Source organism: Rutilus rutilus (assembly GCF_951802725.1).
Source record: "Rutilus rutilus genome assembly, chromosome: 1".
Lineage (NCBI taxonomy): Eukaryota > Metazoa > Chordata > Actinopteri > Cypriniformes > Leuciscidae > Rutilus > Rutilus rutilus.
Window position 1 is genome coordinate 41,919,903 of NC_140209.1, and position 13,885 is coordinate 41,933,787.

At 35.6% G+C, this 13,885-nt stretch overlaps 1 protein-coding gene across 1 annotated transcript in view; it reads left to right on the forward strand.

The window, feature by feature from the left end:
• Positions 1-13,885, forward strand: part of LOC311304643 (scavenger receptor cysteine-rich type 1 protein M130) — a 33,529-nt gene that overhangs the window by 18,808 nt on the left and 836 nt on the right. Inside the window, exons 9-20 of the mRNA XM_084431800.1 lie at positions 2,945-3,040; positions 4,609-4,638; positions 7,100-7,408; positions 7,721-7,849; positions 7,952-8,245; positions 11,226-11,249; positions 11,363-11,677; positions 11,927-12,235; positions 12,364-12,651; positions 12,907-13,227; positions 13,347-13,667; positions 13,745-13,885. Coding sequence (XP_084287926.1) covers positions 2,945-3,040; positions 4,609-4,638; positions 7,100-7,408; positions 7,721-7,849; positions 7,952-8,245; positions 11,226-11,249; positions 11,363-11,677; positions 11,927-12,235; positions 12,364-12,651; positions 12,907-13,227; positions 13,347-13,667; positions 13,745-13,885 — 2,577 coding nt within the window. The remainder of the gene's footprint in view (positions 1-2,944; positions 3,041-4,608; positions 4,639-7,099; positions 7,409-7,720; positions 7,850-7,951; positions 8,246-11,225; positions 11,250-11,362; positions 11,678-11,926; positions 12,236-12,363; positions 12,652-12,906; positions 13,228-13,346; positions 13,668-13,744) is intronic.

Here is a 13,885-nt window from a genome sequence, read left to right on the forward strand (position 1 = left end):
CATACTACAAACATAAATATTATGTAAAACATACCTTTTTAGCGCTCGCAAAGTAATTATTTAATATACGTATTGTAAGAAAAAAATATGTGGACGTTGAAGATCTCAAAAATTAAGTTTATTACAGCATATCAGTGGCAAGGTACACGAAGCACCTTGGGTTCACTGGCGTCAGAATGAACCCAGAACATCCAAATGTAAATGAAGTTGCTCTTGTTGCAACAGCTGTGGTCTGTATGTTAATGAAGTTGTGACACCCCATTGTCTGAGAAAGTTCTCTGTGTCCCACACCCACTCCCATTCTACAAATGACTACCATTTGTTCAGGATGTGATCAACCCAAATGGTGAAGAAACAATATAACTTGACTTTCTTTCATCTCTATGTTAATTAAGCCATTTTGGGGATGAGCTCATTCTAAAATATATTTTGGATATAGGGCGGTATATATCTGGCTTCCTGTTTGCAGGGCCCTCTTATTAGAAAGCTCGGTAACACTTTAGAATACTGTTCCTTCATTAATGAATAACTACACAGGAACAAATGAGTAATGCACTATTAACATTGTAGTAACTACTATTAACTAACAAGAAACTCTGATTAACGAATTAGTAAGTCATAGCATTCAGTCGAATGTGGTAGTTCACTATTAGCTAATCAGTAACTACTATTTGTCATACCTCACTGAAGACTACTAAGAACTACTATATACAGGTTCATAATTAATATTAATAATGCATAATATATAATAAGGTAATGGTAACTCATTAGTAATTAATCAAGTGCATCCTTCTAAAGGAACTACTAATAATTTGGATCAGTATTCTAAAGTGAAAAACATGATAAATACCTAATATTGACTGAAGTCATTGTAAGTTTTAAGGCTTTTGTAAGGTTTTGGATAGTAATGACTCAAGTGTTACTACATCTTTCTAAAGGAACTACTAATTATTTGGATCAGTATTCTAAAGTGAAGATCATGGGAACACACTAGTAATGACTAAAGTGTTACCAAATCCACTGGAAGGAATTACTATTCAAAATCTTACAAAAATCTCAAAAGCTTACAATGACTTCAGTCAATATTAGGTATTTATCATGTTTTTCACTTTAGAATACTGATCCAAATAATTAGCAGTTCCTTTAGAATGATGTAGTAACACTTGAGTCATTACTAGTGGGTTACCATTACCTTTTATTATAAATTATGCAACATTATTCATGTTAATTATGAACCTGTAGATAGTAGTTATCTGGGAGGTATGAAAAAAATTGTAGTTATTGATTAGCTAATAATGAACTACTACATTCATCTGAGCGCTATTACTTACTAATTTGTTAATCAGAGTTTCTTGTTAGTTAATAGTAGTTACTAGAATGTTAATAATGCGTTACTCGTTTGTTCCTGTGTAGTTATTCATTAATGAAGGAACAGATATGCTAAAGTGTTACCGAAAGCTCAAATGAGAAGGTAAGATGAAGAAAATCATTATTATTAAACAAAGCATCTTCCATTTCATGATTTCTTGTCTACAAAAGCACAGATACAGACAATAACAAACATTAGTCAGAGTGGAATATGCAAAACATCAATGAATAAACTTATATTGTTCAAAACAATGTTGTGTAGTTCTTTAAAGGAGGGTTTGAGACACAAATCATTCGATTTATCACACTAGTTTACAACAGCTCTGCTGCATCACGTCTATTAAACCTGTCGCATGAACCTTTGGCCAGTTTAGTGGGCTGAAACGATTTCCTCCTTAACATGTTCATCTGAGAGTGGGGTGTGAACTGTTTCCCTGCAACCATGCACACGACATGCACAGAGCTCGAGTCTCTTCACAAGCTTCCTCCAGTTGCACAGCGCTGTCCGTTTCATTTGGTTCCGCTGGAAGGCTTCGATTCCTGTCAGCTTGTTTAAAGAAAAATCCTAAATTTCCAATACACATAGGCTACATTAATATATATTCAACAATACTGTATATCATTTCCCCATGCATTCTAAATACTTTTAATACAAGTACATTTTTCTATGCAAATAATGTTATGTGCTCTGCTGTAAGATTTCCAGTGGTGGTACAACAGTAATGAGGCCTATATCCTAAGAACAGCATGTGCCCGGACAGCATTCTTATCATTGACCTCAGATAATGGTTGTTGACGAAATAGATTTAAGGCTGTTTAACACTTATTGGGTCACTCTCAATAGCTGTGATATCAGACTTCTCTTTATAATCCTAACCTTCAACATCTGCACTGCTGGAAGAAGTTAATGGCGATGCAAGTGGATACCATAGTGGCAGATAGTGGTGAGTAACATCAGGGCATTTGCCCTGCCTCTCTCTTTCATATCAGGTTTTTATATGACAGGCTTTCAATACAACAGTTTTCTGATAGCTCCTCCATGTTGGTGTGGCTTAATGGTTACATATTTGACTTACAAGTAGGCTGAATGGGACTGATAATACAGTTCTGCTGAACATAAAGGGTAATATAGGCTGTATTCAGTGGCCAGTGTGGTGTGTCTTTAAATAGGACAACACACATTTAACCACAAGTATTAGAAACCCTAAATGTGTGAAAAATGTGCTGATGTCAAAGTGCTGCAGCACATTAAGAGCACAAGCCCTAAAAGAGAGATTCGCATATTTGAAGAAAAGTTGTTCTCGTTATAAATAACAATTATTTGCCAAAAAAAAAAAATGCAAGTGCACACTCACTATAGCATGTTAAAGTTCACGTCAGTGGGCAGAATGCTGAAAAGTTGAAGTGAAAACAAGTGTTGCACATTTAGTGCAGGAGAGTATCATGCATTTCAGGTCTCAGTGGTCACTGAGGATCATTTCTGAATAAGCAATTAAGCCATTTCTTCTGATTTACTTTCTCAGAAGCTGAAGTGTTGTAAGAGTAAAAACGGAAGTAGTGTCTGTGTGACTCATAGGGTTTTATTTAGGCGTGAAGAGCAGCAGACAGACATCACACACATCAGTCGATGAAAGAACAGAAATGCTGAGACCGTTTCTTGATTTCACACTAGGTAAACACTTTTCAAATTAATACCATCAATTTATTCATTGTAATGGTCTTCACTTTACAATAAGGTTTCATTTGTTAGCATTAGTAAATGTATTACCTAACGGGAACTAACCATGAGCAATACATTTCTTACAGTTTTTGTTAATCTTTGTCAATGTTAGCGAATAAAAATGCAACTGTTCATCATTTGTTCATGTTAGTTCACAGTGCATTAACTAATGTTAACAAATACAACTTTTGATTGTAATAATGTATTAATAAATGCTGTAAAAGTGCAGTTCATTATTAGGTCATGTTAACCAATGTAGTTAACTAATGAAACCTTATAAGGTGTTACCATTATGATATAAAATATTTGTGCTGTTGAAAATGATCAAATTATCATTAATAATACATGGGTTCCCGTTTTGACTATATCTGGGACATTGATAGGAGTGTGGTCAGACATAAAAAGCAATTTTTATTTAGGTTACCAATGAAAATGTAAGATGCCACTGTTAGGGGTTTTACAGTCAAAGACCCAGAACCAGAAATGATGAATGAAGAAATTGAAGAAAAGTTTTACTGAAGACAGTTTGCAGTTTCATCAGCAGAAGTCAGCTTCAAGACTCACACAGGAGTTCGTAGGCCGCCCCGCTTACAGTTACAAAGATCGCAGCAGTTATACCATTCACCAAGGTCTAAGCTACGTCCTTGCTTCAGGTTGAATGATTCTCATTGGCTAAGAATAGATAAACATAGTAATTTTCCAATCATATACAGATAGATTGAAGCATCGATTACGCAGCTGACACTCGGAACCTGAAGTTAGGCACGTCGTGACCTTCCTGGTCGCAGATTTAGGTTACTGGACGCCAGCCTATCTCGAACAACTCCAATAATAAAAATAATAAAAGTCAATCTTCAATAATGCCAGTGGTTCCTTAACCTGTAACCAAGAAGACTAACACACACACACTGACACACAGCTTCCTCAAGGTTGGATTTGGCCAGGCTCTAACTATAAAAAGGAGAGTCCTCTCAAAACATCAAGATAATGCGTTCTTTCTCTCAAGGAGAGCTACACTTTAGTCTAGCTGGAAAGTAAGGCTTTAACAAAGAGATGGTCCGTTAAACTATAGACTTCATTGACCCCTGTGACCATACTTGTCAGAGTACCTTAGAAAAACAGATGTATGAATTGACACATGTTGAAGACCTTTCTCAAACAAAACATCTTTCCATATTTAATTTCTGGAAGCTGGGCTGAATAAGCAAGCACTGTTACTGCATTCATATCAAATACAGACATTAGAGAATACATGAAAATAACATTTCAGTAATCACACTGGTAACTTCTGTAACAAAGTAAAATCTCACAAGCCTAGAGAAGTCATTCAACTCATGTGATATTTAGAAGGAAAAATATTGATGAATTCCTTGATTATAATCACTCATTACATATACATTGAAGCATCAGTTTATTCCAAAATCCACATCCTTCACTACTAAACCACTTGTTTTATTATTTACATAAAATCGTTGTGATAAATTCTAATAAAACAACTCCCTATGTTTTCTCTTTGACAGCTGTGGTTTTAAACGATTACCTGTTTACTGGTAAGTGATCCTCTCAGCATTGCAAAAGCTTTGATAAACATGACTATTTCTACTCTATTGTTGTTAAAGGAATAGTTCACTCGTGGTAATTAAACATGTTCCAAACCTAAATTATTTCTTCTGTGAAATACAAAAGAAGACATTTTGAAGTCTGTGCTGGTTGCTTTTTTACATGCAATTGCAATGGAAGGGGACTGAAGTTTTCAAGCTTAAAAATGCAAAAATATCTTAACAGAAGTCCATACAACTTGTGTGCTGTAGTCCAAGTCTGAAATACGATACCTTTGTGTGTGGAACATACAGAATTTTCAGTCATTATCCACTGGTAACATTGACCTCCGCTGTTAACTGCTGTCAGAACTTGAGAACTGGGTCAGTCAGAATCATGAATGAATCATTCAAACTGGTTTTGTGAATCAATCGATTTATTGAAAAGATCAGACTCAAAAGACATATCATCATGAACTCTCATGAAACCTTTTTTAATGACTTCAGAAGACTTGGAATATGGCACGCAAGACATATTGGCTTTTATAATACCTTTGGTGCTTGACAGCCTGTCTTCATTTCCCTTACGAAAAAGAAGTATACTTCAAGTTCATGTTTCAAGTTCAATGTTCAAGTATATTTTTAAGTATGTTAAAGTATGTTATTTTAACATTATGTAGTAAGTATACTAATGTCAATATGTACTAGTAAACTTGTAAGTGTACTATTTTAATACCGCTTGGGACTAAATTGGCCCACTTTTAGTATATAAAAGTATATGTTTAAGTGTACTATAAGTGTAACAGTAGTAAACTTTAAGTGCACAACTAGTTCATAATTACATTTCTCATTTGTACTGCAAGTGAACTTATGGGTATACTAGTAGTTTACTATTTTAATACTTGTAGCAACTTTGAAGTTCACTCTCAGTAAACTACTAGTTTAGTAGTTTTATACTACAAGTTTTCTTTAAGTGAACTCAACATTATACTTATAGTTTACTATTTATATATAATTTTTACACTTGCAGTAGGCGTATACTACTATGTTCAAATGTTATTTTTTATACTTGAAAAATACCTTTAACTGTACATTAATTTTAAAAACATTTTATTAGCTTCATGCATCCTTTTTTATCAACACTTGAATGTTGGTAAGTTTCATAAAGAAAGGCAACATTTTAAACAAAAAAGTTGAGAAAATCACATTTTTGTCAAAGACTACACCTTGATCAGATTCAGAAATGTGATCAAAACACAGATGGAGTAGATCGAGTCCAACACCCCCACAGCTTCAGTCGTTTTCTCTTCATGGGTTCGACATTTAATTTGGAAACATTAAGCAGTTTTGATTTACACACTGTTTAATGATCACATTATTTTACATTTGAGTGAGCAATCTTCTATCACTTGTTTCAGCTTCTTCTTCTCCTGTGTTTTGATCCGTATAACAGTGAAAATATGGATAGCTGGAAAATTCAGTCAATGTTGGAGAAAAGTAGAATTAGAGTCAATTCCTATATACTACCAGTGGACTAGCGGCTAGCCTACACAAAAATTCAGATACGCAGAATTAGAAACATATCTGTTTTACATCAATATTCTAATCAATATTTTCAAGCAATGTAAGTTTCATAAGACTGTATATGAAAAACTATGTAAAAAAAAGTATATTTAATAGGCTACTCGATCAAAAGAGTTAACACAACTACAAGCCAAGTATACTACTTAATTATACTTTTAAGTATATCTCGATCAAAAGATTGAGTACAAGTACAGGCCAAATATACTTGGACATTTCTCTCAGTATATGTCAAGTCAAGTGTTTCTGAGAAGTACATAAAGTATATTTTTGAGAAGTATATAAAATCTAAACTGAAAGTATGCTTTCTTATTATTAGTTGAAAACAAGTATACTGATAGCACACTTGAATAAACGTATTTTTCGTAAGGGAATTATTATCGCTGTGTACAAGATCAGATTCAGTTCCATGCTTATTTTATTTACTCTATAAGCTATTCCACCCGAAAGCTTGTTACTATATAAACATGAACATGTTAGTTTATAAGACAGTGTGTAATATTATGTTTAAAAAAAAAAAGTATTTAATAAGCCACTCAATCAAAATAGTAAACACAAGTACAAGCCTAGAATACTTAGAATACTTAATCTCGATCAGTAGGCCAAAAATACTTAGACTTTTCTGTGAGTATAAGTCAAGTATACTTAAGTGGAATTTAAAGTATATTTCTGAGAAGTACATAAAGTATATTTCTGAGAAGTACATAAAAAGTAGACTGAAAGTAAACTTTCTTATTTTTAGTTTAAAAGAAGTATACTGATAGCACACTTGAATAAACTTCTTTTTCGTAAGGGTTACTTCTTAATTTTTCACAATTGCCAGGAGATTTTTATTTTTGTGTTTTGTGTTTGTGTATTTACACGCGAGTTGAAAATTTCCTTTGATTTTCAGGAGGTCAAGACATCAAACTGGTCAATGGTTTAGACATCTGCTTTGGGACAGTTGAGGTCTTGATTAATGGCAAGTGGGGAACAGTGTGTGATGACTCCTGGGACATTAATGATGCTATTGTGGTGTGCAGACAGCTGGGATGTGGAAGAGCTATTAGTGCTCACCGTCAGGCTTTTTTTGGGGAAGGAGGGGGCCAATTCTGGATGAAATCTGTCAATTGTTTGGGCAACGAGTCATTCATCTCAAATTGCTCTCATGAGAATGGAGGTGATTGTGATCACAGTAAAGATGCTGGAGTCGTGTGTTCAGGTATGAGAATTTCAGTTTTACCTTGATCAAAGTGTTTATTTGCAAGTATGCACTGGGATTTTTCACTGTTTGTATCACTCTGCTTGTCTGTGTTTGCACGTTTCAATTTGTGATCGAAATCAGCTGCAATTTTTGCGCCATCACACTAAACTCCTATTATTACTGAAATGTCTGATTTCACAGTCACAATTTCCGATCAATGATAAATATGACCACACCTTGATTTATGATTTAACAAATGTGCTCAAAAACACTGATCGTTCAGCAGAAACGTAATAGTAAGCTGTTAAAGTACTAAAATCTCTCTTCCAGATTCTTCAGTTGTTATCATTGGCGCTGTGGTAACAGCTGTACTGCTCATTTTGTCTGCACTGCTGATTATCTTCCTGGTAAAGAGGAGAAAAAGACAAAAGAAAATCCAAATATGCTCCTGTTCAAAAGGTGAGAAAGATTTACATGATGTCATTTACCTTTATTTAAGGAGCCTGCAAAAATGATAATATAATACCTAATACCTGAATATAATGTTCTTTGTATCCCAAGATGCAGTTGATATGCAAGATATGCTCCATAGAGACCAACATGAAGAGAATGCTGATGATGACTATGAAATTGTAGATATGGATGAAGAGAATGCTGATGATGACTATGAGACTGTAGATATGGATGATGGAGATCATGAAGATGTCAACTCTGACTCTGAACAAGACTATGTAAATGTAGATAAGGATGACTCTGAACAGGACTATGTCAACGTAGAAACAGACGATTCAGATCAGGACTATGTCAATATTACAGAACAGAGAAGTATGCTGGACAATAACTATGAAGACTTATAAAAGTTATTTGTTGAAAGGTATTGCTGATTTTAAACTTTCTACAAAAAAAGGACACAGGACCTATACTTATTTACACTTCTGAATGACAACAGCACTGAACACCTTACAACATGCCCGATGAGAAATGGAGCCAGAAGTCGCCACACAAGAAACAAACACAGCTATCAGTGAATTAATTCATTATATCTTACAAACAATGTCCCAGTATAACTTGTTCTTTGTAAACTAATTAAGAGAACAACGACTCAGTGGACATTATTAACCACTAATATGTAAGATTTAAATTGTAACCTTAATATTAAAATACTGCAGACTTGTCTTTAGCCATATTTGTTATTTGTGATTTACAGAGAATTACAAATCTCTGGAATTGTGTGAGTGCAGATACGCTATTCCTAGCAACAACAAGTCTAAGAAATTTGTTAAAAAATTATATAAAGCTTCTCATGATGTGTTCTTTTAAGAAGCAACCAATAAGGAACCTCAGAGAGAGAGAGAGAGAGCAGCTGTATCCATTTCGTGGACACATTTACCCACTTCCGCTCTGCTGTGTGTCTTCCACCCTCAGTTGTTGCTTGTGTGTCAAACACCCGCTAATGAGTTACTGTTACTGTCTGCCTTCGATCATGATGCCCACTGGTTAAATAAATAATCCATTTGAATTAAAATACAGTTTAAATCGTCTAATGCTTGTACTCTGCACAATGACCATTTAGGTTTCCTCTGAAGTTCAGTTTTTAGTTGTGCTAATGCTGAACTGACACCATGTTTCACACTCGCTGACTGTGCTCTGTGTCCAAAAGGACACTTCCTCTAATTCGCTTTACAGATTTATCAGTGTTATAACTGTATTCTGAGAACAGAGCTCTTCTCTGGATCCTGCAAAATCAAAGGGATTTGGATATCCCACCAAATGCTACTGAACTCGGAGTACCGCATATCTGACATGGTTTCTCTATTCCCCGGAGCAATTCTCACATGTAGCCTAAACAGTTCGTTTAACTTCTTTGCAGAGATCATTTGAAATGCAGTCATGCCATTTCTCTTTATCTTATTTTAAATAAACAAACATTAACATTTTGCATAAAACTTTGGCTTTATTGCATTTGCTGTCATTGAAAAACCATGCATTTCACTACCATCAGCATCTACCGGCAGGGGCTTCATGCCAACCAACCAATTCCTGACCCTCAGATGAAATCAGCGAGAGTCAGACGATCGTTTAAAAAGCCAAATATTGCTCACAACTTTGTGCTCTGATCATATATATCACAAAATGTGCTTTTATACAGACTGTTTAATGGATAGTGTTCCAGAGTTCAGTCAATAAAACTGTTAAATAATATATAGTCTCATACTGAACTGTGGAATAATATCCATTAAACAGTCTGTATAAAAGCACCTTTTGTGATATACAGTATATGATAATGTCATTTCTATTGACAGCTATATCAACACAGTTGTGCCCACAAAAATATTATCAGTTAAAAAGTCATAAACACTGTTTTATTGACACACTCAACAATTTGCTTAGTTTAGGGGTACAATCTTCAGTTCAGTGACAAACAGATGGGCAGATTTTAACAGAGATTGATGAGGCTCATAATAACTATAACTCATAATAATAATAATAACTTGAGATCTCATGAGCCAGGAAGTTGCCTCTTAAATGCATATAGGAATGCTTTGACATGCTTGGCTTTAAAAACAGATAATAATCTGATTAACAGCTTTATAATAGTGAGTGATGAATGAGTTCAAGGTCATTTTAGGTTACAAAAAAATAGGCACTGCTCAGCATTGTGAATATCTGTTTGGAATGCAATTCTTGTCTTAAAAGAAAAATTGGTGAATAGACATTTTCAGAAAAAGGCTGGGTTAAAAAAAAGGAATCTTATGCCTTTTTTTCTTTTTTTCTGCTTTATGGTTAAAAGGAGAAGTGACTACAGGTTTGGTCTTGTTTGTCTTGAAAGAAACAGAGATATACATACACATCTTAAGTGCTTTTTGAAACAACACAAGGATGACAAGACCTCTTCTCACTTTGATATTGGGTAAAGTCAGTTTTCAGTCTTTGCATTTCCCATTTTTTATTAAAGATGGAGATTGCAGTTTCATGATGGAACATTCACATATGTTACAATATTAATTAAAAAATATTACAATTCAAATTATTAAAATTAAACAGTTTAGTTCAAGTTTAGTTCTAGTGTATTAACTTTGTAAGATGTTGTATCTTTCCTACACATTTCAATGAAGTATGTTTATCAGTGCCTTTATCACTTGTTCTTTCTGAAACTGAACTGAAACTAGTGGCTTATGCGCTTTAAAAAAAATGTTTTTTTGTACGGTTTACTAGAAAAAAAACTATTTCAGTCTTTGTACTTTAAATTTTCATGTGTGATTTACCGTGCCGTTTCTTTGTGATTAGTTTTTTGATTAGACATTTGATTGATTGATTTTAAAATTCACCATCTCTGCTCATGAAAATAACCTGTTTAATGACCTAAAATGATATAACAGGGCTCAGACAGAAATATATGTTTCGTTCATTTGTATGTGAATGCAGTCATTATTTTAACACACCAGAGCTTTTTTTTAAGGATCCCTCAAAGGGATCATTAAGAGGAAGAACTACATCTGGCCACAGAGTCATAATGGCCCTTTCCTGCCAGTCACAGCAGTTCTGCTATGGAATACATGAAACTAATTCAGTGTTTACTGTATATGTACATAGACAGCATTCTAATTTATCAGTTGATATGCAACAAATATATATATATATATATATATGTTTATGTTTTATTTAAATTATTATCTATCATTATATAGGGGTGAATTCATGTTAATTGGGACACTTTTGGCAATTGAGATGACTTGGAAAAGGTGTCCTAATTAACCTAAATTTGCCTATCAATCATACAATTTTGTTGTAAGTCTACAATGTTTTTAAATGTCGCTGTTTTTCATCTCAACAGCCAGTGCTCTAATTTCTGTAGCTGGTAAGTAAGTCACTCTTTAAAAATCTCAGTTACATCACTTGAAACATGACTGTTTTGGCTAGTCTGCAAGTGTAGCATGTTAAAAGATGTTTGTATCATAATGGATTTTTTAGGTGGATTTAGTATCAGGCTTGTGAATGGTAATAATGACTGCTCTGGGAGAGTTGAGATCCTTCATGATGGCCGGTGGGGAACAGTGTGCGATGATTCCTGGGACATTAAAGATGCTGCTGTGGTGTGCAGACAGTTAGGATGTGGAGGAGCTGTTAGTGCAAACTCCGATGCTTCTTTTGGCCAGGGAAGTGGTCCGATCTGGTTGGATGATGTGGAATGTTCAGGAAGTGAATCATCCCTCACACAGTGCTCACACCGCTCTATTGGAGAACATAACTGCGGTCATCAAGAAGATGCAGGTGTCGTCTGCTTAGGTAAAAGTATATATGGTTTCCCAAGATGGCATTGTGGCATTGTATATTTGCTGTTTTGATTGTGATGAAAAAAGCACCAAAGAGATTAAAAACAACATAAGCTCATAGTGTTTGGCCCCAAATAATAATTGTATAAAAAAATGAGAGAAAGCAAAGAGGCTATGCATGTTGTGCTTGGCTCAAAACAATGTGAAACACATACAGTATACAAATACTTACTTTGTAAGTCACATTGTTCTTATTTTTAAGACATAAGATTGGTCAGTGGGTCTGATTCCTGCTGTGGAAGAGTGGAGATCCAGAATAATGGCCAGTGGGGAACCGTGTGTGATGATGACTGGGACATGAATGATGCTGCTGTGGTGTGCAGACAGTTACAGTGTGGCTCAGCCATCAGCGCACCTCCAAGTGCCGCCTTTGGTCAAGGCCAAGGATTGATCTGGCTGGATGATGTTGGATGTTCGGGAGGTGAAGGAAACCTCAAACAATGTTCACACGGAGGACTAGGAGTTAACAACTGTAAACATGGTGAAGATGCTGGTGTTGTTTGTTCAGGAGGTAAGTCAAATCTTTTGCATCTTAACTTATTTTAATGGGAGAAATTAGCAATAGAAATCACATTAAGCTTCATGTATTTCATCACATCTTAACAAGTAATTTTAAATGGATATATATTTCTTTTGCAGGTGACCTGGAGAAGCCCACTCTTTCCCTGATCTCCACACATGCAGTTGTTTCTCCTGGAGAAAACATTCAGTTCAGATGCACAACACCTAAATCAAGATGCAGTGCTAATGCTGAATTCCACCTCTTCATAAATGGATCATCTGTGTCCTCCGAGGAACATGTATCTAGTGCGACTTTCAACCTTGTTAATGTAGGCGTCTCACATCAGGGTATCTACAGCTGTAATTACTCCTACCAAAACACCATTATAAAGTCGCCTTGGAGTAACACTGTTCAAATCACTGTAGGTGAGTGTTTAATCTTGTCTCATTGCCTATTACTGTATATAAATGCATTAGCTGCATGAAAGTGAATTAATTCTGTATTGATGTCTTTTTCTTTCTTTTTTTACTTTATTCTACTGATTTGTAAAATGTGTGTGAATTACATTTTAAATGCCGACAAGATTGAATTCAATTATTGAATCCATTTTTTTTTTTTTTTTTTTGAATTTAATGCTTAAGGCTCTGTAACCATTTAACTATATTCTTTTTGTTTCCTAGTGCACTTGCAGCAGCCCAGCTTGCCCCGCATTGCTCCTGATGGGCTGTTTGACGTGGGGCCTCAGGGGCCAGTGATCACATGGGGCCACAGTTTCACTATCATCTGTTCCACTGAATCTCTGTATCCTGGAGGCTCCTTCTACCTGTTTAGGGAATCACATATCACCAGGAGTCAGTCAGCTGTCAGTCTCTCTGCCTCCTTCTCCTTTCCTGAGGCAGATTATTCCCATGAAGGAAACTACAGCTGTGTCTATGAAGTCAGTTTGTCCTCACGCACCTTCCGTTCGTCTGCCTCTGAACTGCTGGTCATCACTGTCAAAGGTATTAATGTGTAAGAGCCTAAAAACAAGCTGGACTGCTGCTGAAAGTTTAACTCAAAACTGTGTGTCTGTCTCAGCCTCCCTCTGTAACTATATAAATATATTCTTTTTGTTTCCTAGTGCACTTGCACCAGCCCAGCTTGCCCCGCATTGCTCCTGATGGGCTGTTTGACGTGGGGCCTCAGGGGCCAGTGATCACATGGGGCCACAGTTTCACTATCATCTGTTCCACTGAATCTCGGTATCCTGGAGGCTCCTTCTACCTGTTTAGGGAATCAAATATGACCAGGAGTCAGTCAGCTGTCAATCTCTCTGCCTCCTTCTCCTTTCCTGAGGCAGATTATTCCCATGAAGGAAACTACAGCTGTGTTTATGAAGTCAGTTTGTCCTCACGCACCTTCCGTTCGTCTGCCTCTGAACTGCTGGTCATCACTATCAAAGGTATTAATGTTTAAGAGCCTAAAAACAGTCTGGACTGCTGGTACTGAAAGTTTAACTCTAAACCGTGTCTGTCTCAGCCTCCCTGCTTCCTGTCATTGGTGCTGCGGTGTCAGCTGTGCTGCTCTTACTGTGCTGTTCTGTCCTCGCAATCATCCTCCTGGTCAAGAGAAGACAAAAGCAAAGGAAAAATGAAACTCATAAGTGCTCTTTTAAAAGAG